Here is a 25768-nt window from a genome sequence, read left to right on the forward strand (position 1 = left end):
GAGGGGGAGGGAGGGTCCTTGGGGGCGCTAGGTTAGGGGTTTTGGTTAGGGCTTTCCTTGATTTAATTTTCTTTGATTTTTTTTTCTCCGGCGGTGGCGCTGCGGGGGAGGGGGAGGGGGGTCCTTGGGGGCGCTAGGTTAGGGGTTTTGGTTAGGGCTTTCCTTGATTTAATTTTCCGCTTATGTAATATAAAAAACAAGCAAAAAACATTGCAGCATTCACATATGGAAATGCAACAAAAAATTATATGTATGTAACAAATCTCATTTGAAGCGTAGCATGGAAGCAAACGCTTGTAATGCCTTGAAAAAAACGCAGGATTTTTACTAAGACTGAGATGGTAGGTGGCAGAGTCAATGTTGTCCTTGTGTATCCCTACTGAAACTCTCGTTAAAATGTGCTGCGGTACCCTGACATCACATTTTATTGCTGGCAGGTTATCTAACTTAAATCATCTACGAGTGCCCCGAATAAACATAGCCATATCAAAACTCCTGATAACTAAAATTGCTGCTGTCCGTATCAGCTTACAAAAGCAAGATCATCGGATCATTGGGTGTGATCATTGCGTGGCACTGTTTCAGGAGAAGTAGCTGCTGCATTTTCCTCTGAACATTCATACTACCTCTGTCCATAAAAGCATGTTGGAAGTTTGCCCATATTCAAATGTATCTAGACACGTTTTAGTGAATAGATACAGTCGAATTTGGACAAATTTTCGACATTCTTTTATGAACAGAGGGAATACCATTTCAAGGCATCCGGAGCAGATCATCAAAGGGAGTGCGCTGACCCGACGACGTGCGAACCCACACGCTTGAGCTTCATCATAGACTCGACGTGCGCCCTCAGAGCGTGTGTTTCTCCCAGCCTGCTAAAGGAACAAAACGTTACTACACTTTCTGAGCGTCCCTTCCATGAAATTACTTTGCAATTTTGCGGTGTTGGGAAGAATGCTATTAGCTCTGTTCCTTAATGTAAGACGTTTAGTTTGCCAAAACATCCTATATTATGGAACGGAGGTAGTAGAATATTGTTGTACCTGGAGATTTCGGCGCGCCTCTTCGCGTGCTCTGCAGCGAGAGAATGCCGATACGGCGGCGTCCTGCTGCTGATGAGATGGTCAGAGAGCGCCCTCCGCTGCACGCCGCCTCTCTTCGACAGCGCCCACCTCGCCTCCTTACCGTGGTCTCTTCTCATTGCAAATGCAGTCTGAAAAATGAAGTAATGAACATGTGTAGGCATGAACCAGAGTGGTTGCTCTAACAGTCTGAGCAAGTGTGATGTACCTTCCTGTCGAAGAGAAGGTTCCACGCCTCGCCGCTGAGGGTGTAGCGGACGGCGATCTTGATCAGATCGAGCGGGACGTAGAACACCAAGCTGTACAGCCATATGACGCCGGCCCAGCGCCACCCGATGCCGCTGATCGACGCGAAGCTGACTGTGGCGTACACTGCTACGAGGGTAGCCACCTTGCAGATAGAGACGCCGATCAAGAATCCGCCTTGCATTTTTTGTCAGTTACTACTACAAGTCTACAAACCACGCATCGTTGCGCGCGTGATGGGAAATTTCAAAAGCTTTACCAGCTGAGCTAGGACGAAAGCGCAGACGAGCAGAGTCCCTGGCCTGTCGAGGAAGGAGAGGCCCCTGCTGCGCGTGACGAATATCAGGGCCTGGCTGATGATGCTGACCTGCAGGTACATTGCCGACGAGATCTTCTCGGTGTCACTCTTCAGAGATCCCACACTGAAGTGAGACTGTGATTCAGAAACATGGAATCATTATGGGTCAAAATACATTCAGTCTTGGAGGTTTACTTGTTTGAACCGAATGTTTCTACCTCGAAGAATGTGGTTCTTGTGACTGCCCAGTAGAACAGCACCGTCACCAGTGCGAGGTACGTCCCTATGACAACCCCGGTTGCGAAGATCTCGTTCAACCTCCAGCTATCCGGTCTCCGCGATGGCTTCACTCGATCCTTCGATATCGCCATGATAGTCCCTGATCACGGTGACACATCGATAACATTGCGAGCTATTAGCATCGGTTCCGGATGCAGCAAGCCTCATTCTCACATGATAAGTTCAGAGTTACTAGTGCATTACCATCGTTCAGTATGGCTATGATCAGGACCATAAATGGAGGAAAATCGTATTCCCATATTGACGCCAGAAGAACAAACCCAAGCTGCAACCGTACAAGACACATATTAGTGCAATGCCTATTGATCACCAGATCATTATCAGATTCCTGCATTCTTACCACTATCCGTATAGTGATGGACACTGCATAAATCTGCGTCGGTAAGGCATAAATCGTCAGAAGCAAAATTGTACTGGTACAAGAACACGAAGCGACAGAAACTGAACTCAAATCTACCGTGTAGTTCTTCATGCGCTGGAAGATGGTGCGGCTGGTGAGGACGGCGGAGACGATGACGCTGAGGCCGGGCTCCGTGAGCACGATGTCGGCGGCTGCCCTGGCAGCGTCCGTCGCGTCGGACACTGCAATGCCGATGTCGGCCTTCTTCAGCGCTGGCGCGTCGTTCACGCCGTCTCCAGTCATCCCGCACACGTGGCCCTGCGCCTGCAGGATCCGCACGATCTCGTGCTTGTGCTCCGGGAACACGCCCGCAAACCCGTCCGCGCTCTCCACGAGCTCCTCCACCGGAGCCGCCGCCCGATCGCCACCGCGGCCGAACAGCGCCTCCGACGGGTGCATGTTGGTCCCTGTCCCGAGGCGCCGGCCTGTCTCCTTGGCGATGGCCAGGTGGTCGCCGGTGACCATCTTCACGCACACGCCGAGATCCAGTGCCTTGCGGATGGTTTCGGCACTGTCGTGCCGCGGCGGGTCGAACAGTGGCAGCAAGCCGCAGAAGACCCACGGCCCGCCATGGCCGTGCCTTGATTTCTCCGGGACCTCCTGATCTCAGTTATCAAATGGCAGTGCTTCAGAATTTAGACTGCAGTGTTTCACTTGGTGCTACTAGACTACTACTTGAACTACTATGAGTCTGATATTACTTAATTACAAGTACCTGGTAAGCAACTGCTAGTGATCGGAGGCCCCTCTCCGCAAATCTGTTGACGACACGCTCCACCTTCTCGGCGATGTCATCCTTGTTGTAGCACAGGTTGAGGATCTGTAAGATGATCAAAATCAGATCAGAGATGTTCTAGGCTATGGCTAAACACTGTAAATAAAGTCCCATTTTGTTGACAGTTAGCATTTAGCAGCACTGAGATACACTGATGAATTTCTTCAACAGGTGGAGAGGAGTACCTGCTCAGCAGCACCTTTGCTGACCCGGAACCAATTGCCACCATAATCAATGTATGTTATCGCCGTCCTTTTGTCGACGGGATTGAATGGGAGAAAGTGAACTTCAGTGATGTTAGCGCGTGCCTGACGATGAACAGGTAACGTCCGTGAACCATTATTAATGTGCAGGCTCAGATCAAGTGAAACAGATTCAGAACCTCTTTGGGATCAGCAAGCATGTTTATGATGGCCATGTCGATAGCATCTTGGTTCTCCACTCTTGATGCTCTTGCAGCCAACAGGATAATCATGTCCCTGTCCATTCCTCCGCTGAAAACCTGAACTTACCAAAATGATGGATGGATAAGCTTTGCATGAAAACCGTTACACTGCATAATTTTTAAAATTTGAAAGGTGACTATACTCCTTTTTTAGGTGCAAAGGGAAGCACCTCGATTAGGTTTTTGTCGACAGTAAGATGGTTGACAGTGAGCGTTCCGGTTTTGTCACAGCAGAGAACATCCATTCCTGCCATCTCCTCAATGGCTGTCATCCTTTTGGTGATGGCACCCTGCAAAGTTTCAGAAAAAATTCTGTGATCCACAATACATATACTCTGTTAACTGAACAGAGGTGGAAGCAATATATCCAGACACCACCTGTTGAGATAGGTGATGAGAACCTATTGCAAGTGTGACCGACAAAACAGTCGGCATCGCAATCGGTATCCCTCCGATCAGAAGCACAAGCACATTGTTAATTCCGACCCGGTATGACCGGTGCTGGACCGCGAACATGACGATAACCTCGACGATCACCCCAACCACGATGGAGCAGATACAAAAGTTGCCTATGCAGGTAAGAACCTGAAATTTTCAGTAGGAAAATTCAGCTCACCCCATAGACACTTCCGTGCAACTAATGCTCAACACATCAAATGACATTCTAGTGTGGTGACTTGCCTTCTGGAAATGGCCAACAACCTCTGTAGAGTCCACCAAATGAGCTGCCTTCCCGAAGAAAGAGCGGACTCCGGTTGCGATGACGACAGCTTCGATCTCACCATGCTTGCATGTTGAACCAGTGAATACTAGGTCGCCAGTTCTTTTGGTGACAGGTAAGGATTCTCCAGTGAGAGCTGACTGAAAGATTGAAAATAAACAGTAAGAGACCAGATCACTTGACAGAACAATCAGGCCTACATGGTAATTGTAATTGCCTGATCAATTTTGAGAGAATCCCCCTCGAGCAGTCGCGCATCTGCAGGAACAATGTCACCAAGCCTGATGCTGATGATGTCCCCGGGTACCAATACAGAAGCATCCAGCTCTTGCCATTTCCCATCTCTAAGAACCTGCAGTCATACCAAGCCATGGTCAGACTAAATCAATGCATCATCGCTTGCATGCTACTCCTACAAACCTTTGTTTTAGGCGCCAAGCGGGCCATGAGACAAGCCGCGGCATTGCCTGCGTTGTTCTCCTCCACGAAGCTGATCGTTGAGTTGATGATCAGAAGGCAGACAATTCCCACGAAGTCCTCCCAGTCCGGACCCTGACTCTAAAGAAATAAGAAACAAACACCAAATAACTCCATCACTCGTCTTTTGTTAAGGAATAGTACATTTCTCCTGAAAATTCAAAGACTTTCTTGACTGAACCGGTAGCAGAACATAGCATAGTAGTTGACTTACACCCCCGTTTGCCAAGACCAGTGCCATGATTGCTGCTGCCTCCATCACCCATGACAATGGATTCCACATGAAACTGATGAACTTGAGAACCTTGTTCTCCTGTCAGAAATAAAAAAAAATTTAGGAATTCAGAACAGGTAAACAGAGAGTTAGTACTTAGTACTCCCTCCGTTCTTTTTTAATTGACTCGAATTTAGTACAAGTTTGTACTAAATTCGAGTCAATTAAAAAGGAACGGAGGGAGTAGTAGAGATGGTGAATTTACACGCTTCTCCTCCAGTCGGTTTGCGCCGAACAGCTGCAGCCGTTCCGCGACATCCGCTGAAGAGAGTCCACTGCGGGACGTGCTCAGCTGCTCAAAGACGTCTTCCAGGGGCAGGTTCCCCTGCTCACGCACCGTTGTCATGAACGACATTTGCACACAATGCTGGGAGCATGAACATTGCAGTCTCTACCCTAACTGATGAAATTAACTTACCAGATCAATGTCTTCGGTGCTGAAACTCTCAGGTCCAAGCAGCGGTTTTCCCAGCCCGTCATCATCCATGCTTGCAGCTTCAGGCCGGCGCGAAGGTCTGCAAGGTTCATCGATCAGAACATAATGAGATCACATACGAAGAGAACTGCACGTCTGCGCATTCGTTTCAAGAAAATATTTGGGGAGACGAAGTGTGACGCCGGATGGAAGAACTCACCGTTCAAGTCTTTTAGAATCTGGTGGAATGGAGTCGCTCGTGTACTGTTGGCAATGTATTTTGGTGGTTACTCTCGATGAGGAGTTAAGAGGAAGTGGAGCCCGGCTGCTACCCCTTTTCCCGCGTTTTGGGATCATGGTTCGTCCAAGCCCATCCACCATTCAAACTTTCCACGGCAGTGAGCAGACGGTCGCTTCAAACCAACCGGTCGAGTGGATGTGTGGAACAGCACCGTAGCGGCTTCACAGCTCCGAAATACCTCTGCCATCGTGGGCCGCTGCTTCGCCGATCCCAGCAATTGTGCCACCATCTTCTATGCCAGCGTCAAAAACATACCCTTCCACGTCGCTTTGTCTTATAGGTGAAATGATCGAAAAGGTCGACTAGAGGGGGTGAATATGCAACTGCATATTTGTATTGTTTTTTTCTTAAAATTTACGGATAACAACAATATAGGTTTTCTAGATATGCAACTAGGTGACAACAATCTATATGCAAGATACAATTAGCTCAACAAAATCAACAAGATAATAAGCTAGTGAACAAATAAGTAAAGTGCAAGGATGTGAAATAACCACATAGGGAGACACATATGTATCCTAAAGTTCCCCGTTGGAGAGGCGCGGAGGCAAAATGCCCCCTATACATCATAGATGCCTCATCCTTTTCTCCTTGAGACATTCACACAAGGAAAATGCCTCGATCTATTAGTAGTATCCTTGAAGGTAGTCAACAAACCGCCCCATCTTCTTTTACTTGAGACTTTCACACAAGGAAAATGCCTCAATCTAGTAGTAGTACCCTTGAAGGTAGTCACCAAACCTTTACAAATTTTTTCGGAGCCACACCACACCCTCGAATCTCCCGAAGCTTGCTCAAAGCACAATCTACAAAGTAATGGCGCCTGGACAATCTCCTTCCTTGTACGGAGCCCAAACACCATGAGTACTTAGATTCATAAAGGAAAACAAAGGAAATCATATATCCTTTGATGAAGTGGTAGATCTAGGTATATGCTCTATCTTTCCCTAAAAGAAACATGATGCGAGTGTTGGGAGCGAGATCTCAAAGTTGAAGCTTTGCAACAATAAATGAGAGATTAATGGAGTAGTCTCACCTAAGTGAGGTAGAAGGTGAGCTTATATATTAAAAATCCAATTCTAGGCCCGATGGTTTCGGGGGGAACCCTAGAGGCTCCAACGACAAGACTTGACTTCTTTATAGCAATCCATATAATTTATTCCGTATGATTCATCTGCACCAGCTTTAATACTTGGAATGAAAATATAAATCCAGTTCAACATGTACAACTCGACTTTTGGGGTAACTCCCTCCCGGGCTGCTCGCGCGGCGGCGGCTCCGGAGGGCCCCAAGACCGGCGACTAGAGCGTGCCCTCCCGAGCCTCCCTGGCCGCTGCCACCGCCGGCCCGGGCAGTGGTGGCGGCGCCCAGCTGCCAAACGGCGGAGGGCAAGGAGGCGCAGCGAGGCGGAGCCCTTCCGCGCTGGGGCGATTCTTCAAGGGCTGCGCGGTGGTGGTGCGTCCGGCGGCGGACGCGGGGATCCGGCGGCGGACGCGGGGATCCGGCGGGCGGCGGCCAGGCCTGCCGGCGCGAGGCGGCGCGGCGTTGCCGGCGGCCGACCGTGCGGGCTGATCTGGCCCGATCTGGGTTGATCTGGGCTGCGTGGGCCCGATCTGGGTAGCGTGGGTTGTGGCCTGCTGCTCGATCCCGCCAGGTCTCTGCGGTGGAGGTTGCTTCAACCTCGTTTGTCGGTGTTGGACGACGGATGGCGGCGTGGGGGCCTGTTCGTCTGATTCTTTGAAGAAAGGTGGCTGTCCTAGGGTTCTTCTTGTGCGAAGATGAAGATCTTTTTGAGGCTGGTTTCTCTCGATTTGGCCGGAATGTTGAGTTCCGGAATGCTCCACCGGCGAATGTACCAGTGCAACGATGCCTGCAGTTTGCTGGATGTGAGATATTCGGTCGTGCGCACCCATGCTTTTATTCCGACCGTTTGGTTCTGGAGGGAGCGGCGCGAAGCTCTTTTTCTCTGTTGACATCAAGTGACTATGGATCCATGATGAAAGTCGGAAGAAGAGAATTTCATGAAGGCCGGAGGGGAGGACTAGCTAAGGGAGGTTAAAGTCTCAGCGCTGTTGAGGGGTTTTCTTGGTGTCCGGGCTTCACAACAGCGGTATGAAAGTGGGGGCGACAACACATGTGATGCGTAGAGTCCTACCTTTCAGGGTGAAAACCCAAGGTCTGGCCTTAACTGGTTGTGCCTGGCAGTGACCTTGGTGGAGGCATTGTTTTGAGAGTGGGGACTATCTTCTGGGTGAAAACCTAAGATCTTTGATCGGGCGACGACGGTGTTAGAGCACTGTTCCCTTCTTGGAGGCGTCGTTTTTTGGAGAGTCTGCAATTCAGGTGTTGTCATGGTGGTGGATGTATTGCTATTATTAGGCCCGAGATACTGTAGCGGGACTTTTGTTTCTTAGTTTTCTTTACCTTTTGTTGGCTGTGTGCGTCCGTAGTGCCATTATGGTGGTGTGTTGTTGCAGAGGCTGGGTATAATTGGTATCTCTCGATATTAATATATTCCCTTTATAAAAAAATAATATTTCGGGAAGAACTTTTTTCTTTTCTTTGCACAGTCAAATGTTCATACAATCTTGTAGTTCACATGTTTTTCACAATCTACAACAAATATTTATTAGAACTGAAGAAGTATACTCCAACAAAAGAGGGTCAAGTATTTTAAGCCGGCGAAATTGGTGTTGAACCGGCCGGTGTGCTGAGTGAGGTGTCGCGGCGGCGGTATATTCCAGGGCAAACGTAGAGCGCAGCAGGCGCCAAACGGCATCCTCCACGACCACATCTTCTTCGCCTCAGTGATCCCCTCCGCTTTGTCGCTTTCCCACCGCCCCAAAACCTCCAACTCCAGCCGGCGACGAGCCTTATCCCGCACCATAAATATACCGGACTCCCGAGCCCCTCCCATTCCCCTCCCGTTGACCCAAGCCTCGCCGCTCCCTCTCCGCCTCCGGTAAGCCTCCTCCGCGCGCGCCCCTTCCCGCACCAACCCGCTGGCTGCGGGTGGGGTTTCCGTTTCTCCCCTGCTAATCCTCCGGGCCGGTGCGCTACTAGGACTAGGAGGAATCCACAAAGCGTTGGGGTGGGGTGGGGATTAGTTCTGGAATTGGGGATTTTCTCAGGGTTTATAGGAGGAGTACTTTAGAGGCAGGCGTTGGAAATCCCCGATTGCATATGCTTGATTACTTACACTAAGGAATTACTGTACAGCCAGATCCCAGTTTCCCATTTCATGCATTATTTGTTTGTTCAGCAAATTTGAATGGACCACAGCCGCAGGGAAACAACTCAGGGAATTATTTAGTTAGTTAATAATGAACTCATGTTTCTACTGTAAAAATAAATGGATCCCTTAAGCCTATCATATCCGGTTGAACTTACACTATACAACTGCCCTGCTCCTTCTATCTATATTTTTATGCTGCATTTCTACGAATTCAAAGACCACACCACGTTGAGTGGGTCAAATTCTGTGTCATTTGGCTTCTCAGCAAATTGTGACTTTTGTTTACAAAGTTATGTTAGTCTCGATCGGTCGACCTGTGACACACTCGGCTAGCATTCATAACAGAGGCCCTTGACTATGCATGATTTTAATTGCTCTTCTTGACTATGGATGACATTAATTGCTCTTCTTGACTATGCAGCTCTCCTCTCGCGCTTATCGTTGACTAAACCAGGGTTGACAAGATCGAATCTACCAGCAGCTGCTTCGTTATGGATACCGGCTGCTTATCATCTATGAACATAACTGGAGCTGCGCAAGTGCGGTCCTTTGTGGGGCAACTTCATACACAGAGGTGCTTCACAAGCAGCAGTGTCCAGCCGCTGAAAAGTAGTTCCCCAACGAGCGCTGGTTTGGCGTCTCTTGGCTCAAGGAATAGAGGGAAAAAATCGCGCCGTGGGCTTGCTGCTCTGCAGGTTAAGATTTCGTCCCTGTTCGGAAAATAAAGTGGTTTCTCTATTTTATCTCACCATACCATTTTCTTCTGAAATAATTGTTTGCATTTTCTGCAGGTTGTTTCCCAGGATTTACCAAGACCTCCACTGGAAAACACAATTAACTATCTGGAAGCGGGGCAGCTTTCTTCATCTTTTAGAAGCAGTGAACGCCCCAGTAAACCATTACAGATCGTGATTGCTGGTGCAGGTCTGATGTAACTCCTGGGCTAGAACATATATGAATTTCACAAATTAGATACCCCTTGAGTGAATTAAATTGCCTCTAAGCGTTACTACTCTCTGACGTGAATTGTGCAGGATTGGCTGGACTATCAACTGCAAAGTATCTAGCAGATGCTGGCCATAAACCCATATTACTTGAGGCCAGAGATGTTTTGGGTGGAAAGGTTTGATAATTTCTTACATCATTTCTTATCTAATCTCCTAAAATTATACTGGTAACTTAATCTGAGTTTTCATTTGTTGTCATCATTCTGAATAGCTCACCTTCACTTTTACCATTATTGTTGCTTGATTGCTTCTATCCTTGTGGGCCTTGAACAGTTAGCTGCTTGGAAGGATGAAGATGGTGATTGGTATGAGACTGGTCTTCATATTTTCTGTAAGTTATGATACTTCCTTTGTACTCTGTGTATAGGTTATATCCATTGGCAGTGTACAGATAGTATTTGATGCCTCAGACAAATATGTACACAATAATAAGATAGAACACCTTGAGTGAAGTACAAAGTGATTTTTGAGGAGCCACATTGAGGTTCTGAAATTGCAAATAAGAGAAGAGTTTCATACTGTCAAATTTTTAGGTTGTTTGCATTTTATTAATGGGCCTCATTCTCTTAATAATATTTTTAGTGGGTTTTTTGCGTGACTGTATGGAAATATATAAGGGATTCACGCATACAGTAGCTTAGATTTTAATGTTCCATACATCATTGTTGGCCTGGTTGAATTCTTTTTTGTCTATAAATTCTCTTCTACCAGCCTTTCCTCCCTGCCGGTAGCTTGTGTACGGTACTTCTCATTCTGTGCATGTATGTAACCATATGTTTTTTTTTGGGTTTTAAGTTGGAGCTTATCCCAACGTACAGAATTTGTTTGGTGAGCTTGGTATTAATGATCGCTTGCAATGGAAGGAACACTCTATGATATTTGCCATGCCAAACAAGCCAGGAGAATACAGCCGTTTTGATTTCCCAGAGGTTTTGCCAGCGCCTTTAAACGGTAAGATCATACATAGCCCTGGTATTTGCAATGGAAGGAACACTCTATGACAATGTTGCTTAATAGATGAAAGAATGGCAAGAAAATTTAGGAATGCACCTAGCGTTAGTTCTTTCATTTTGCTAATATTTGAATGCAACTAGTGGGGTATATTAGTGCAAACAACATTGTCATGGCCATCCAGCTGTTCTCTTCCCATCAACGTCAGTTTATCATTGATTATGCATGTATTTAACAGGAATATGGGCCATACTGAAGAACAATGAAATGCTTACTTGGCCGGAGAAGGTGAAGTTCGCTATTGGACTTCTTCCAGCAATGCTTGGTGGCCAAGCTTATGTTGAAGCTCAAGATGGCTTAACTGTTTCAGAGTGGATGGAAAAGCAGGTATGAGCCCACCAAGTCAGTTAGACTCATCTCTTTGTACTGAACACAGCTGTCTCAATTCACACTTGATATATGAGGATATGTTGTAACGCGATAAATTGCTGCCTTCCTTCTATTGTTATATTTTTATGAAGAAGTGTGGCTAGGTCCATAAATGAAACTATATGCTCAAGTTTCCATACTTTTTTCCACCCAGCCCTTCTGTATGCAATGTAGGCTTAAGTAATACTTATATTTCTATTAATCTTGTAATTAAATTCCAAATGCACAACGATGTGCTACCTCCTCCCCTCGAGGTAAAAGAACATGTTAAACTATTAGAGCTGAAAATCTGAAAATGTACATAATGAAGAAGGCTAAATATACAAGACATCCTTAATTTCCTTTTTCTTATTTGTAATACAGATGTTTCTTTCTTTTGTTCTTCTCAATAATGGAGTCATATGGTGTCTGATACAGTTATTTAATCAGCACAGGGTGTTCCTGATCGAGTCAACGATGAGGTTTTTATTGCAATGTCCAAGGCACTCAATTTCATAAACCCTGATGAGTTATCCATGCAGTGCATTCTTATTGCTCTAAACCGTTTTCTCCAGGTACAACTCCAATTACTCTATTCCTCCTGGAGAGATAGCTACATATTTGCAAAATATCTAATACTCCCTCCGTCTTAAAAAGGATGTCTCAACTTTCTCTAAATACGCATGAATCTAGATAAGTTTTAGTGTGCAGATTCATGCGAATCTAGATAAAGTTGAGAAATCCTTTTTGGGACGGAGGGAGTATTTGTTATCGGTCCTTCGTTATCATTTAGTAAAAGAACTGCGTAAATTTGTAGGAGAAGCATGGCTCAAAAATGGCATTCTTGGATGGTAATCCACCTGAAAGGCTATGTATGCCTATTGTCAACCACATTCAGTCTTTGGGTGGTGAGGTCCGCCTGAACTCTCGTATTAAAAAAATTGAACTGAACCCTGACGGGACTGTGAAGCACTTTGCATTGAGTGATGGGACTCAAATAACTGGAGATGCTTATGTTTGTGCTGCACCAGGTGTGATTTATTTTCAAGAATCATGTTTTCTTTACACCTGTTCAGTTTAACTGACTAGCCTGTTATTCAGTTGATATCTTCAAGCTTCTTGTACCGGAACAGTGGAGAGAGATCTCTTATTTCAAGAGGCTGGATAAGTTGGTGGGAGTTCCTGTCATCAATGTTCATATATGGTGAGTTGATTGAAACTATTGGTTCTAAGTCAAGACATCTTTGTGTTTTTGGTTCGACTTATATGGTCCTGCCTCATGTGTTATTTCAGGTTTGACAGAAAACTGAAAAACACATACGACCACCTTCTTTTCAGCAGGTATTCCTTTCGTCATTCTCATCTTCCTCTTGGCACCTAGTGCATTTTTTTGTCTTGTATTCAGATCGGGCGTCTTCAATCTTACCCCTACATGCTTTGAATGTGTTTTTGTTTGATACCAAATACCAGATGTCTCTTATGTTGATTTTGTTCACTTCTGTTTCAGGAGTCCCCTTTTAAGCGTCTATGCAGACATGTCAGTAGCTTGCAAGGTACTAACTCAAGGAGTTATTTGTATTGCATAGATACTAATGTATGAGGCATGTGATCCTGTATTCTTCTTGGAATCCACCATATTAAGTATTGATTGCGGGTTAACCGGAATTGTACTTTGAGGACTATTGACCAAAGGCCCAAAATGCTTTTGCTAAGAAGGAATCATTATTGAACTTAAAATTATAGATACCTTTGGCATTGCAAATTGTAGTTATCAATTACTGAAGTATAGCATTTTTGTCATTGCTAACATGTCCGTTGGCTGTTGATTTCGTGAATCATTTTAGTTAGAATAACTGAATAACCGTGCTAGCTTAACTGAAAGAACGAAGGACATGGATGCATACTCGTAATTTTATTTTTTCCTTGTTCTTTAACTCTATGCAGGAGTACTATGATCCAGACCGTTCAATGCTGGAGTTGGTCTTTGCTCCAGCAGAGGAATGGATTGGACGTAGCGACGCTGAAATCATCGAAGCAACCATGCAAGAGCTAGCCAAGTTATTTCCTGATGAAATTGCTGCTGATCAGAGTAAAGCAAAAATTCGTAAATACCATGTTGTGAAGACGCCGAGGTGAGGACATTTTGCTAACACCCATCCTGATGATTAATCAAAAGGACACCTGATGTGGTCTTGTTCTCTTACACTGTTTATATTTTTCTGGCTCGCTGTTACAGATCTGTTTACAAGACCATCCCAGATTGTGAGCCTTGCCGACCTCTGCAACGATCACCGATCGAAGGGTTCTATCTGGCTGGCGATTACACGAAGCAGAAATATTTGGCTTCCATGGAGGGTGCAGTTTTATCCGGGAAGCTCTGTGCCCAGTCCATAGTCCAGGTAAATGCTCTCCACGGTTCTGGTTGCACATAGATGAGTCAAACTTCTATTGTTGTGTTGGTGCGTTATGGTATGGCATTATTGTGGTCAAATCACCTCTCTGCTTGCAGGATTCTAAATTGTTGTCCCGTAGGAGCCAGGAAAGTCTGAAGACAAAATCCGAAGTTCCCGTCGCTTCCTAGGTGTATTTAGTTAGCACACAATTCATTCTTAGCACATTCTGTGGTATTTTCACACTGTTGTAGAGTTGAACAGGTGATTGAGCTGATATCCATATTGTGAAAAAGGAAATCTGTAAAACGAGAAGCTGCATAAAAGCAGCTCTGATCCATATAGCAATTCTTACGTTAGACCTTTCCGGAAGGCAAAAGTGATAAAAAAGGGATCTTAGATATTATCTTCATTTGCAACAATTGGGAACTGGATCATTAACCGCTTACTTTTCTGGAATTGTGTAAACATTAAAACCTAAGGTTCGTGTCAGCAAAAGGAGATGAAATCATGTAATATCCTAGCATCTAAATCTTGTAAGCAAATGGGATTTATGATATTTGGCAGTTGCAACACCAAGTTGCAGTTACAAAAAGGAGGCACAGAGACAAGCCCTGAGATAACCTTCTCCCGAGATAGATGACGGGGCCTCAGTAAGTGAGATATTTGCTGCGCTCCCTACAGGAGGTATTGGTAGTAGTAGGCTGGTATAGTAGGTCATGCCCGAGATGCTAGTAGGTTACATCAGTTTTGGGAAGGTAATGGCTGTCCTGCATGATGGATTTCTGGAAGATACTTGAGCTTGAGGGTTTCCTTCGCATAGCTGAACAGAGCATCAGAATAGAAGATATTATGAGAGGCTTGAATTGGTGGAGTACTAGTGTATTGGTTGATAAAGAATAATAGGGAATGCATTTCATTTCAGTGCATTCTAGAACATGCTCGCATTTCATCTTGGGTTGTTTCTCTATTTCTGGTTACACATGCGTGCCATCTTGGTCTGCGGGGCTCATATGGATACAAGTAGCCCGAGGACAAAAAACAATCTAAGAGCAAACCTATTGCTCTTTACATGCCAGAAAGCAAGAGATAACAGGGCCAGATTTCTTCGTTTCAAGATCAAAAAGGCGGCACCTGCCCTGCTTCCTTCCGTCCAATTGCCTCTCTTTCTCTCTCTCTCCCATGTTCGGCCCCGGCCGAATCCCATAGCCTCCCACGGCGACGTCCTCAAGTGATCAATCCGTGTAAGGGTCCTGAATATATCCTGCGAAATACTATGTTGCTGGGTCTCCTCCCTTGGCTCCGTGGCGCGCGTCTTCTTCCTGTTTTCCGGTTGTTGGAGGTCCATATATCATCTTCTCCGAGCTCCCACAGAACCATCCCACCTCCTTCCTAGTACCTCTCCGAGCTCCACATATTAGCCTTGGGTGTTTCTGCCTCCTTTGGTCGATCCTTCTCTGTGTCTGATGATCACCGGGGACTGCGAAGAGTATCAGATGAGGGAAGCGTCTGTGGATGGACCGCTTAAGGCAGAGCCACCGGCCACCCGCATTCCTCAGGTAACAACAACGCCTCTTGCAGGCACGTCGTCCTTGTTTATTTTCATTTTTGTTCTTGCTGCTCATTGGTTTCATGCTTCGCTTCCTAATGATATGCTTTCTCCATTTACTAACAGTTACACATTCGGCAGATTCATGGTCAATCTCTTGTTGCGGACATAAAACTCCTTTTATTTTTTCCAAGTCCGAAATTATTTGCATACATAGATGTTGCTATCATATTTTTGTTCCCTTGAGGCCTTGACGACATAATAAACCGATTACTGTCTTGTTCTTTGGCAGGGCACGTTAACCTTTTTCTTTTCAAGTCCAAAACAAATAAATCTTGTTCGTAACAGAAAAAAACAAAGAAAGGAGCACCCAAGTGTGCTGTTTCTCTGAAATATATACCCTCGTGCCATTGCTCAAAAAGAGGTATCTTCAGAATATGCTGCTCCTGCTCCTTATGTGCATATATATAACTATAGGCTTATGCTTCCATAGATCCCCAAATCTCAAAACCGATTGCTGTTTCACTCAGGAAGATACCTCTTCGGGGGTTTACACTGTTTTGAAATTTGGGTGTCTATGGAAGCACAAGCCGGTATGGTCTTATGGAAATTAAACTTGTGTTCCTCCCAGCATGAATTTTGGGCCCCTGCTCTACTTCATGCTGCTATCATATTCCTGTACCCTTGAGGCCTTGACATACTAAACTGATTAGTGTCTTGTTCTTTGGCAGGGTACGTAACCCTTCTTTTTTTTTTGAGTCCAAAAGTTCAGAACAAAAAAATAAAGAGAGAAACACCAAAGTTGTTTCTCTGAAACCGTCATGCCGTTCTTAAAAAGGAAGAGGAGGTATTTTCAAAACATCGTGCTTCACTGCTCCTGCTGATTATGTGCATATACAAAGTTATAAGTTCATTGGAAACGATACTAGTTAGCCTTTAGACATGCATTTGGATCCCTGCTTTGTTTCATGTTGTTAGCAAATTCCTACACCCTTGAAATAAAAATATTATTATCTTGCTGTTCTTTTAAAGGGTAACTTGATTGTGAACGTGATGCCGGCGGGCTGAACAGATGGGAGGCACACGCTTTATATAAGATCCATGGAAGCCTCTTTCATCGATCAACTCTATGGCTACAATAACGATGGAGATGGGAAAAAAACCCTAGAGCCGCTCCCGCGAGCGGCCTGGGAGCTCCCGGCGGCGCAGCTCCTCTCGCCCCCAGCGCCCCTCCCCTCCCCCTCGCCGCCGCCCGAGGGCGTCGCCGGGGCCTTCTCTCCCCTCGCGAGGTGGCGGCGGCGCGGGTTGGCGCGGTCGGCGAGGGCGCAGCGCTGGCGTAGGGCGCGGCGGCGCGGCCGTTCCCCGGCGGCGTGGCGGCTTCGCGGTGGTCCTTGGGCGTGCTCGTGGCAGCTTCAGCGGTTCCTCCGCGTGGGGCGGCGGCGGGCGGCGCGTCCTCGAGGCAACTTGGCCGAGGGCTGGGTTTGCGGGGCCTGATGCGGCTGGGCTTGGCCGGAGACGACGCTGCGACGAGCCGGCGGCGCGGATGTTCCCTGTGGCGGTGGTTGGCATGGCGGCTCCAGATCTGGCCGTCCTCGTGCGGGCCGGGGCAGGGGCCCCGGGCCCAATCGAGCCCCCGTCCGTTGCTCCAGAGTTGGAGGGCACCTGACAGCCATGGGGGCAGTAGGTTGCTGCTCTGGTCGTGGATCTTGCCCCTGCCGAGGTGGTGGCGCAGTGGTCGTGGTCGAGTTCCTGCGTCGGCGTGTAGTGCTCTCGCAGCGTTGCTCTCTGTTCGGCTGTTCTCTGGGCTGGGACGCCGGGGCGGCGGCCCTGGAAGGTGGGAGTCATGTTGGTCGGCGGGCGAGCCAATGACTCTGGTGCTGGCCGAGACCACGGCCGTGAGGGCGGCGTGGTAGTCGGCGAGTTGAATGTTGTGGGGTGTAGATGGCTGTGATTTTGCCAAAGGGAAACCTTTGCCTTCGGGCCACGGTGGCGGCGTCCGCGGACGGCGTTCCCTTGCTGAAGGCGCCGTGAGGCCAATCTCCGTCCCTCTTCTTCCTCCGGGTGAAAACCCAAGATCCTCGGATCGGGCGGTGGCGGCACTCCGGTGTCGTGCTCTTCTTGAAGACACCGTCTTGGAGCCCACAGCACGAGGCTCTCCGAAGGTTGTGACGGGGGTGATTCTTCGGCGATCTTCGGCAAGGCTTTCTCCGTGCCCTTCCCTTGTCGAGCTCCCTTGGTGCTGCTTCTCGGTTTGTGAGCAACGCGTCTTGGTCCCCGGTGGTGGTCGGCTTCCGGTGGCGTTCCTGCGTCGGAGGAGTGTTGTTGAGGCGCGCGTGAAAATGGCTCGCTCTCGGGTGAGCTCCGGCCCGACACTGTAGACTCCAGCTCTTCTCCGAGTCTTGTAGGCGCTTTGGCTGAGCTTGTTGGTCGCGCTTCCGGTCGTAGCTTCTTTGGTAGTTTGTGTGGGTGTGTGGTGTCGTTCTGTAAGCTGGGTTCAGCACTTTGTATCGTTCTCGCCGTTCGGGGCTTTGTTAATTCAAAGTCGGGCACTTGAGTGCCTTTTATCTAAAAAAAACTCTATGGCTACAAAGTAAATCAGAAAGATTCAAGTGCCCATGGCTTGAAAATCATCCGCGGTGGAGTGTGGGGGAAACTCAAATCGCAGAGGACCAATGTTCATGCTCCAGTAACGGGCGAATGCCTCCTGCCTGCAAACCCGTGGATGCGTGACTGCAGCAGCAGCAGCAATGCAAGAAGTGATGTAGCAAAAACCGCAGTGGGTGATCACGAGTCTGGTATATGGACTATCCATGGGAGGAGTCCGTTGTTGCATGAAAGGGAATTGGGAGCTTGCAATGGAGAAAAACTTTTCCATGATAATAATACAGGTAGCTATCTCAGTTACCTCATTCAACTTCCGGTGTATCATATGTTTTCAACACTAGCTGATTTTATGGAAGATGCATGAACAATTCAAAATCAAGTGTGTGTAAGCTCCAAGATGCTGTCTGTCTGAACGTACCTATGTTATCTGATGCCATTTTTTTCTCCCTGCAGAGGTCTCTGATCAGAACTTTTCTGACTACGAGGCGAAAGTGGATGCGGAATCAAGTAAATCGTGCAAGAAAAGGAGGTTAAGCAGTACTTCCACTTACTGAATGATCAAGTGAGCTCGCATGATTAATTAGCATATAGTGTGTTGCAAGCATTGAGATGAAAAGCAACACACCGAATTACTCAAAGAGCCTGTTTGCTGCCTCAAAATCTGTTCGGAGCCTGTCTGTATCCTGTCAGACGCTCTCACTCACTACTTGGAGTAGTAGATAATATTGTTTCGTTTATTGGATGCCAATGCAATGCATTCTATAAAGTTTGACTAATTATATGGAAAAAACCAACAACTAAAATATCATATCACTCTTATTAGAACCACTATGGAATATATTTTCATAGTATATGCATTTGGTATTGTGATGTATGCTGAAATAGAGTGGGTATTATCTCTAGGAGGCTTCTTCCCTTCAAGTCAAGTTTTGTATCCCGATATATACTCACCCGAGACCAAGAGACACCGATACAACAATGTCCAAAGAGTAACGTCAATTTCATACTCTTTTAGGAACCATGCATCTAAGGCAAACGTTGTAATTAATCAATAAGGTAAAATATGAGACCAGAGTGTGGTGCTTGGCTGGGGCCAAATATTTGAGTAATGTAATCCCAAGAGAGTAGTCTGTCGTGTAATGCCTAGGATTTGTCTGAGGCTAAACCTGATCTAAAATTTTCTTTTGTGTTAATGAAAATGGAAAATCTTTTACCTTGCTTCAAGAAAAAAAAAACTCTTTCACTTGGACCAATTCTTGCTCTTAGATGTTTCCACAGGGTGAAGGTGATAAAAGGAATTTTAGATATACTCAAATTTAGAAAAATCTAAGACATTTTTTTTTGGACGGGGAGGGTATTATATTTCTTTGCAGCTGGGAACCTGATCAATAAGTGTTTAGTTTTCCTCTGGACGTGTATAACACAAAAGACTCAGGTTTGCGTCAGCAAAAGAGTAGAAAGCATGGACAATATCCAAATATCCAAGATCTTGTCTGTGTGGATATATATGGATGGGCTTATTATATTGATCAGTTGCAGAACCGAGTTGCATTTTGAAAAGGGAGACACAGGCTGGATTAGGCTCTCAGATATTTCCCGTGGGGCCTCAATAATTGTACGTGCGAGATATTTTCTGGGGTCTCAGCTCAACATGAGATAGCAGGAGTAGTACGCCAGTAGGCCATGCCTGAGATGCTAACTACTGTAGTAGACCATATCAGGGCATTTTCAACGGGGCGACGCATTTTGGACGTCAATTATGAAGTTTCCAAACAACAAAATAAAGAATTCAACGAAGTCATAGTTATTACATCAAATTTTGAAAAGTCTACATGAAAATAAGAAGATAGTATTCCTCTAGGCATGATCTTCATGGCCAGCCAATGTCCACTGATGCTCAATTAGATCCGTGTGCAGCTGTTTGCAGATGTTCTCGTTAGTGACTTCTACATTCATATGTAGATAGTCCTCCCAAGATAAAGCTCCAGAAAGTGGCGCAGTCAGCTCACCTTGGAATTCCCAGTGGTTCTTATTGCGGCCATCAGGACGCTCGTTCTCAACGATCATGTTGTGCATGATCATGCAGCATGTCATCACCTCATGCATGATCTTCAGCGACCATGTTCTTGCCGGGTGACGGACAATTGCCCACCGAGCTTGGAGCACACCAAATCCGCGCTCCACATCTTTCCTGCAAGCCTCTTGCATCTTGGCAAACCTCCTCGTCTTCTTGGAGTTTGGATTACGGACAGTCTTCACCAGTGTGGCCCAGTCAGGGTAGATGCCATCAGCAAGATAATATGGCTTGTCGTATTCATTTCCATTGATCTCGTAGCTCACCCGAGGAGCTTTGCCTTGCATGAGCCTGTTGAAAACTGGTGATCGGTGCAACACATTGATGTCATTGTTGGAACCGGCCATGCCCAAGAATGAATGATAAATCCATAAATCTTGAGATATGACAGCTTCAACAATGACAGTCCGTCCCTCCTCATGCCCGATGTACTGATCCTGCCATCCAAATGGACAATTTTTCCACTCCCAGTGCATGCAATCTATGCTGCCAATCATTCCTGGGAACCCTCTAGACTCGTTGATAGACAGGAGCCGCCTTGTATCCTCAACAGTTGGCTCCCTACAATAATACTGTTCGAACACGGCAATCACGGCTCAGCAAAACCTGTACATGGCCTCAAGGCAGGTGCTCTCACCCATTCGAAGATACTCATCGAATATATCCGCAACCATTCCATATGAGAGCATGCTAATAGCCGCGGAGCATTTTTGGTAGGAGGTGAAGCCTAGCGCACCTGTTGCATCGGGCCTGCATTGGAAGTAGGGATCGTAGTTTCTGACGCCGCGTAGAATGACCAAGAACAGGTCCCTTGACATCCTGTACCGGCGCCGGAACACTTTTTCCGGGAACACCAGATTGGTGAGGTGGAAGTAGTCCTTGTGGAGGCGGGCCTGCCCTGCCACTCCGTTACGCGGCAGGTTTTTGGAGCGCCCCTTCACATAGCCCCGGTGCACCGGCCCCGGGTTTGAGGTGAACTCGTGGATCATGGAGGCCGCTGTAGTTGCCAATGTCTGCGTCGACTGATCGGACTCCTCGTTTGAAGAGGAGTCAACGACCTCCGCGTGGAACTTCTCCACCATATGCCTCATGTCCATCTGCGTGGGTACAAACTGTTGATCAATGACCGCGCACAAATAGCGTCGAAAAAAGGAGAAGAAACCTACCGACGCAATTGACCGAACATGTCGTGGGCGGCGCGGAAGGGCGGCGCAACCGGCAACGTTTGGCCCCAAAACAGCCGGCAGGTACGCGCCGGAGCAAACCCCGAGTACGATCCTGATCTCCCGTGCGGCGACAACGGAGCCGACGGCGAGTACTGCGGCGCTGCGGCGGGACGACAGCGGGTGGGGTTGGGGTGGTGGCGTCGCACTAGGGCAGCAAAAAAGGGGAAAAAGAAGCAAATCGAAGCGGTCGATTTCGCTGTTCCTGACTTGCGGGACCGGGTAACAAATGGAGGACGCTCGGCGCGACCGTGGAGACGCAAACCTGGCGGATATTTGGGCTAGGTTTGCATCTCCGCGGACTGCCCGCTCACTTCGCGTCGCCCCGCTGGAGCAGGACCCATACATTTCCGGTAACGGCGGACGAAAACGGTCGCTCAGCGTCCGTTTGCCTCGCGCCGCTGGAGATGCCCTAACTAAGCAAAGCATCATAACAAGGAATTGCACAATTGTGCAATTCTCTACCGCCCTAAGTATCAGAGGGCTCTGTTAGGAATTGGTAACGAAGCCCTGAGAAAATGCACTGCAATACATTTCCTGTGAGTATTATTGTTGCATCCTTTTCTAATCTCAGGGGTACATACGCATAGGTTTCATGGCATCTATTTACCAGTATTAAATCATGATGCGCGGAAATAAATGTTCTATTAAAATTGTCTAGATTCACGTGTATTTGTTGAATATATAAGCAAGTTATCGTATGAATTAATACGAACTAATACTTGATAAATTATAACTACATAAATAGCAGATGAATTAATCATGCAGATCAACATAGTAGATCAACAGATAGCATCTAGACAAGGTAAACCTACCGCATCTACTCCAAATAGCAGTACTAGAAACTCTAGCAAGATCTGAAACCAGGAGGACATAAATCCATACCGTCCAGCGTTGGCCGCCGCCGCAGCAGCAGCGGCGATGTTGGCGGCCGCAACAGGATCCTGGTTGTCGCCCATGTTGAGGTTGCCGAAGAGGTTGTCGATGTCAGGGAAGAAGTCATCGTTCGAGAACTCCTCATCGGACGGCGTCGTGTTGTCAGTAGTTGCGCGTAAGCGCTCTCCAAAAACCTGATTGCCCCTCACCCGTACAGGTCTACGAGGGGCAGGGTTCCGGAGGCCTACTGTCCAGTCGCTCGGTGCACGGAAGGACGGGATGAGGAAGACGAAGGCAGCAGCGCAATGTACTGGAAAGAGGCGGTTGCATATGGTGTGTCGTACATGCTAGGGTTCGTGTCTGCGCTTATATAGTGCGGTTCGGAAAGGTCGTGGGGTGCAGCCCACGATCCAGAAAAACCGGAACCCGTGGCGCGTCGTGACGTGCGTGACGAGGCGAGGCGAGCGGCAGCGGAGGAGGAGTGCGCGAGGGCTCTCTCTCTCTCTTCTCACTCACTTACAAGGACTAGAACAGCAAACCTAATATACCACTCAAACTCTCTCCCAACTAGTAATGTGGGACTAAACTTTAGTCCCACCCCTTGCCATTCTCACATGGGCAAAGAGAATTTCAGAATTTGTATTGGGACATGGGCTAAGGCCCAAGGCCAAATTCCAGCAATCCCCCACAAAGTCTCATTGGGACATCTAATACCATTATTCCGGAACATTTTTTATATACCGGTGCACGGTGGAGACTGTTAAGTTAAACTTCCACTAAGAACTTCATACTACACTAGTTTGTAACTTGAATAGTGGACTACGCCTTGAACTACAAGTTTTCTGCGAACTAGCTTCACACAAAGTCTAGACCGATACAGGGCAGCCGCGAGGAAGCCTCGCGGTGTGGAGCTTATACTGAAGGAGATATGCCCTAGAGGCAATAATAAAGTGGTTATTATTTATATCTTTATGTTTATGATAAATGTTTATATATCATGCTAGAATTGTATTAACCGAAACATTAGTACATGTGTGATATGTAGACAACAAGAAGTCCCTAGTATGCCTCTTAAACTAGCTTGTTGATTAATGGATGATTAGTTTCATAATCATGAACATTGGATGTTATTAATAACAAGGTTATATCATTATATGAATGATGTAATGGACACACCCAATTAAGCGTAGCATAAGATCTCGTCATTAAGTTATTTGCTATAAGCTTTCGATACATAGTTACCTAGTCCTTATGACCATGAGATCATGTAAATCACTTATACCGGAAAGGTACTTTGATTACACCAAACACCACCGCGTAAATGGGTGGCTATAAAGGTGGGATTAAGTATCCGGAAAGTATGAGTTGAGGCATATGGATCAATAGTGGGATTTGTCCATCCCGATGACTGGATAGATATACTCGGGCCCTCTCGGTGGAATGTCGTCTAATGTCTTGCAAGCATATGAATGAGTTCATAAGAGACCACATACCACGGTACGAGTAAAAGAGTACTTGTCAGGAGACGAGGTTGAACAAGGTATAGAGTGATACCGAAGATCAAACCTCTGACAAGTAAAATATCGCGAGACAAAGGGAATTGGTAATGTATGTGAATGGTTCATTCGATCACTAAAGTCATCGTTGAATATGTGGGAGCCATTATGGATCTCCATATCCCGCTATTGGTTATTGGTCGGAGTGAGTACTCAACCATGTCCGCATAGTTCTCGAACCGTAGGGTGACACACTTAAAGTTGGATGTTGAAATGGTAGTTCTTGAATATGGAATGAAGTTGGAATATTTGTTCGGAGTCCCGGATGTGATCCCGGACATCACGAGGAGTCCCGGAATGGTCCGGAGAATAAGATTCATATATAGGATGTCATTTTATGTGAATAAAATGTCGCGGAAGGTTCTATGGAAGGTTCTAGAAGGTTCTAGAAAAGTCCGGAAGAAACCACCAAGGAAGGTGGAGTCCACAAGGGACTCCACCCCCATGGCCTGGCCAACCCTAGTGGGGGAGGAGTCCCAAGTGGACTCCCCTTAGGGGCCGGCCACCCCCCACATGGGAGGTGGGAATCCCACCTTTGGGTGGGAGTCCTAGTTGGGCTAGGATTGCCCCCTCCTATGGAAGGATTTGGTTCGGGTCTTATTCGAAGACTTGGACACCACCTCTTGGGGTTCCACCTATATAATGAGGGACAAGGGGAGGGGGCCGGCCACCTCAAACACCACCAAGGTGGCCGCACCCCTATAGTGGCCGGCGCCCCCTCTCCCCAAACCCTAGCCGCCTCGCTCCTCCACTTCCCGCACGCTTAGCGAAGCTCCGCCGGACTTCTCCACCACCACCGACACCACGCCGTCGTGCTGTCGGATTCAAGAGGAGCTACTACTTCCGCTGCCCGCCGGAACGGGGAGGTGGACGTCGTCTTCATCAACAACCGAACGTGTGACCGAGTACGGAGGTGCTGCCCGTTCGTGGCGCCGGAACCGATCGTGATCAAGATCTTCTACGCGCTTTTGCAAGCGGCAAGTGAACGTCTACCGCAGCAACAAGAGCCTCATCTTGTAGGCTTTGGAATCTCTTCAAGGGTGAGACTCGATACCCCCTCGTTGCTACCGTCTTCTAGATTGCATCTTGGCTTGGATTGCGTGTTCGCGGTAGGAAAATTTTTGTTTTCTATGCTACGTTATCCTACGGTGGTATCGCAGCCGTGTCTATGCATAGATGGTTGCACGAGTAGAACACAATGGTTTGTGGGCGTTGATGCTCTTGTTATCTTTAGTTGAGTACTTTGCATCTTTATGGCATAGTGGGATGAAGCGGCTCGGACTAACTTTACATGACCGCGTTCATGAGACTTGTTCCTCGTTCGACATGCAACTTGTATTGCATAAGAGGCTTTGCGGGTGTCTGTCTCTCCTACTATAGTAAAGATTCAATTTACTCTTCTATTGACAACATTAGTATCAACGTTGTGGTTCATGTTCGTAGGTAGATTAGATCTATATCGAAAAACCCTAAACCACGTAAAATATGCAAACCAAATTAGAGAACGTCTAACTTGTTTTTGCAGGGTTTGGTGATGTGATATGGCCATAATGTGATGATGAATATGTATGAGATGATCATTATTGTATTGTGGCAACCGGCAGGAGCCTTATGGTTGTCTTTAAATTTCATGTTGAGTAGTATTTCAAAGTAGTTGTAATAGTTGCTACATGGAGGACAATCATGAAGACGGCGCCATTGACCTTGGTGCTTCGCCGACGATGATGGAGTTCATGCCCGAAGATGATGGAGATCATGTCCGTGCTTTGGAGATGAAGATCAAAGGCGCAAAGACAAAAGGGCCATATCATATCACATATGAACCGCATGTGATGTTAATCCTTTTATGCATCTTATTTTGCTTAGATCGCGACGTAGCATTATAAGATGATCCCTCACTAAAATCTCAAGATAATAAAGTGTTCATCCTTAGTAGCACCGTTATCAAGTCTTGTCGTTTCGAAGCATCTCGTGATGATCGGGTGTGATAGATTCAATAAGTACATACAACGGGTGCAAGACAGCTTTTGCACATGCAGATACTAAGGTGGCCTTGACGAGCCTAGCATGTACAGACATGGTCTCGGAACACATGATACCGAAAGGTAGAGCATGAATCATATGGTTGATATGATGAACACTTTGAGTGTTCGCCAATGAA

At 46.9% G+C, this 25768-nt stretch overlaps 2 protein-coding genes and 1 pseudogene across 2 annotated transcripts; 2 read left to right on the top strand and 1 right to left on the bottom strand.

Annotated features, from left to right (window-relative positions):
* Nucleotides 1–775: 775 nt before the first annotated feature.
* On the bottom strand, nucleotides 776–5711 carry LOC124692552 (ATPase 10, plasma membrane-type-like). The gene is made up of 20 exons (XM_047225949.1): nucleotides 5654–5711; nucleotides 5437–5533; nucleotides 5224–5343; nucleotides 4959–5057; nucleotides 4688–4825; nucleotides 4485–4619; nucleotides 4228–4407; nucleotides 3925–4131; nucleotides 3717–3836; nucleotides 3484–3603; nucleotides 3287–3409; nucleotides 3042–3146; nucleotides 2384–2926; nucleotides 2267–2299; nucleotides 2110–2191; nucleotides 1845–2005; nucleotides 1588–1761; nucleotides 1291–1473; nucleotides 1044–1213; nucleotides 776–872 (listed from the first exon to the last, which is right to left on the bottom strand). The coding sequence occupies exons 2-20, from the start codon at nucleotides 5503–5505 to the stop codon at nucleotides 776–778; spliced, it is 2859 nt and encodes a 952-aa protein (XP_047081905.1). The 5' UTR covers nucleotides 5506–5533; nucleotides 5654–5711.
* A 2807-nt stretch (nucleotides 5712–8518) lies between these two features.
* On the top strand, nucleotides 8519–14131 carry LOC124692543 (15-cis-phytoene desaturase, chloroplastic/chromoplastic). Its single transcript, XM_047225942.1, has 15 exons — nucleotides 8519–8696; nucleotides 9391–9664; nucleotides 9761–9893; nucleotides 10004–10092; nucleotides 10250–10307; nucleotides 10772–10927; nucleotides 11166–11314; nucleotides 11791–11910; nucleotides 12153–12366; nucleotides 12437–12539; nucleotides 12629–12676; nucleotides 12843–12888; nucleotides 13280–13467; nucleotides 13572–13734; nucleotides 13845–14131. Exons 2-15 carry the CDS (start codon nucleotides 9461–9463, stop codon nucleotides 13914–13916), a joined length of 1743 nt encoding a protein of 580 aa, XP_047081898.1. The 5' UTR covers nucleotides 8519–8696; nucleotides 9391–9460; the 3' UTR covers nucleotides 13917–14131.
* A 1060-nt stretch (nucleotides 14132–15191) lies between these two features.
* On the top strand, nucleotides 15192–18432 carry LOC124657381 (annotated as a pseudogene).
* Nucleotides 18433–25768: the final 7336 nt, after the last annotated feature.

Source organism: Lolium rigidum, chromosome 1 (genome assembly GCF_022539505.1).
Source record: "Lolium rigidum isolate FL_2022 chromosome 1, APGP_CSIRO_Lrig_0.1, whole genome shotgun sequence".
Taxonomy (NCBI): domain Eukaryota; kingdom Viridiplantae; phylum Streptophyta; class Magnoliopsida; order Poales; family Poaceae; genus Lolium; species Lolium rigidum.

Bases quoted from the DNA above. Each gene is read 5' to 3' on its own strand.
- LOC124692543 (XM_047225942.1), top strand. From the start codon at position 9,461: ATGGATACCGGCTGCTTATCATCTATGAACATAACTGGAGCTGCGCAA. The intron at 12,889-13,279 runs GTACTAACTCAA...AACTCTATGCAG, and splicing joins ACATGTCAGTAGCTTGCAAG to GAGTACTATGATCCAGACCG. The intron at 13,735-13,844 runs GTAAATGCTCTC...CTCTGCTTGCAG, and splicing joins GTGCCCAGTCCATAGTCCAG to GATTCTAAATTGTTGTCCCG.
- LOC124692552 (XM_047225949.1), bottom strand. From the start codon at position 5,505: ATGGATGATGACGGGCTGGGAAAACCGCTGCTTGGACCTGAGAGTTTC. The intron at 5,344-5,436 runs GTAAGTTAATTT...GTGCGTGAGCAG, and splicing joins GCACCGAAGACATTGATCTG to GGGAACCTGCCCCTGGAAGA. The intron at 4,132-4,227 runs GCAAGTCACCAC...TGAAAATTTCAG, and splicing joins TTGTTGGCCATTTCCAGAAG to GTTCTTACCTGCATAGGCAA.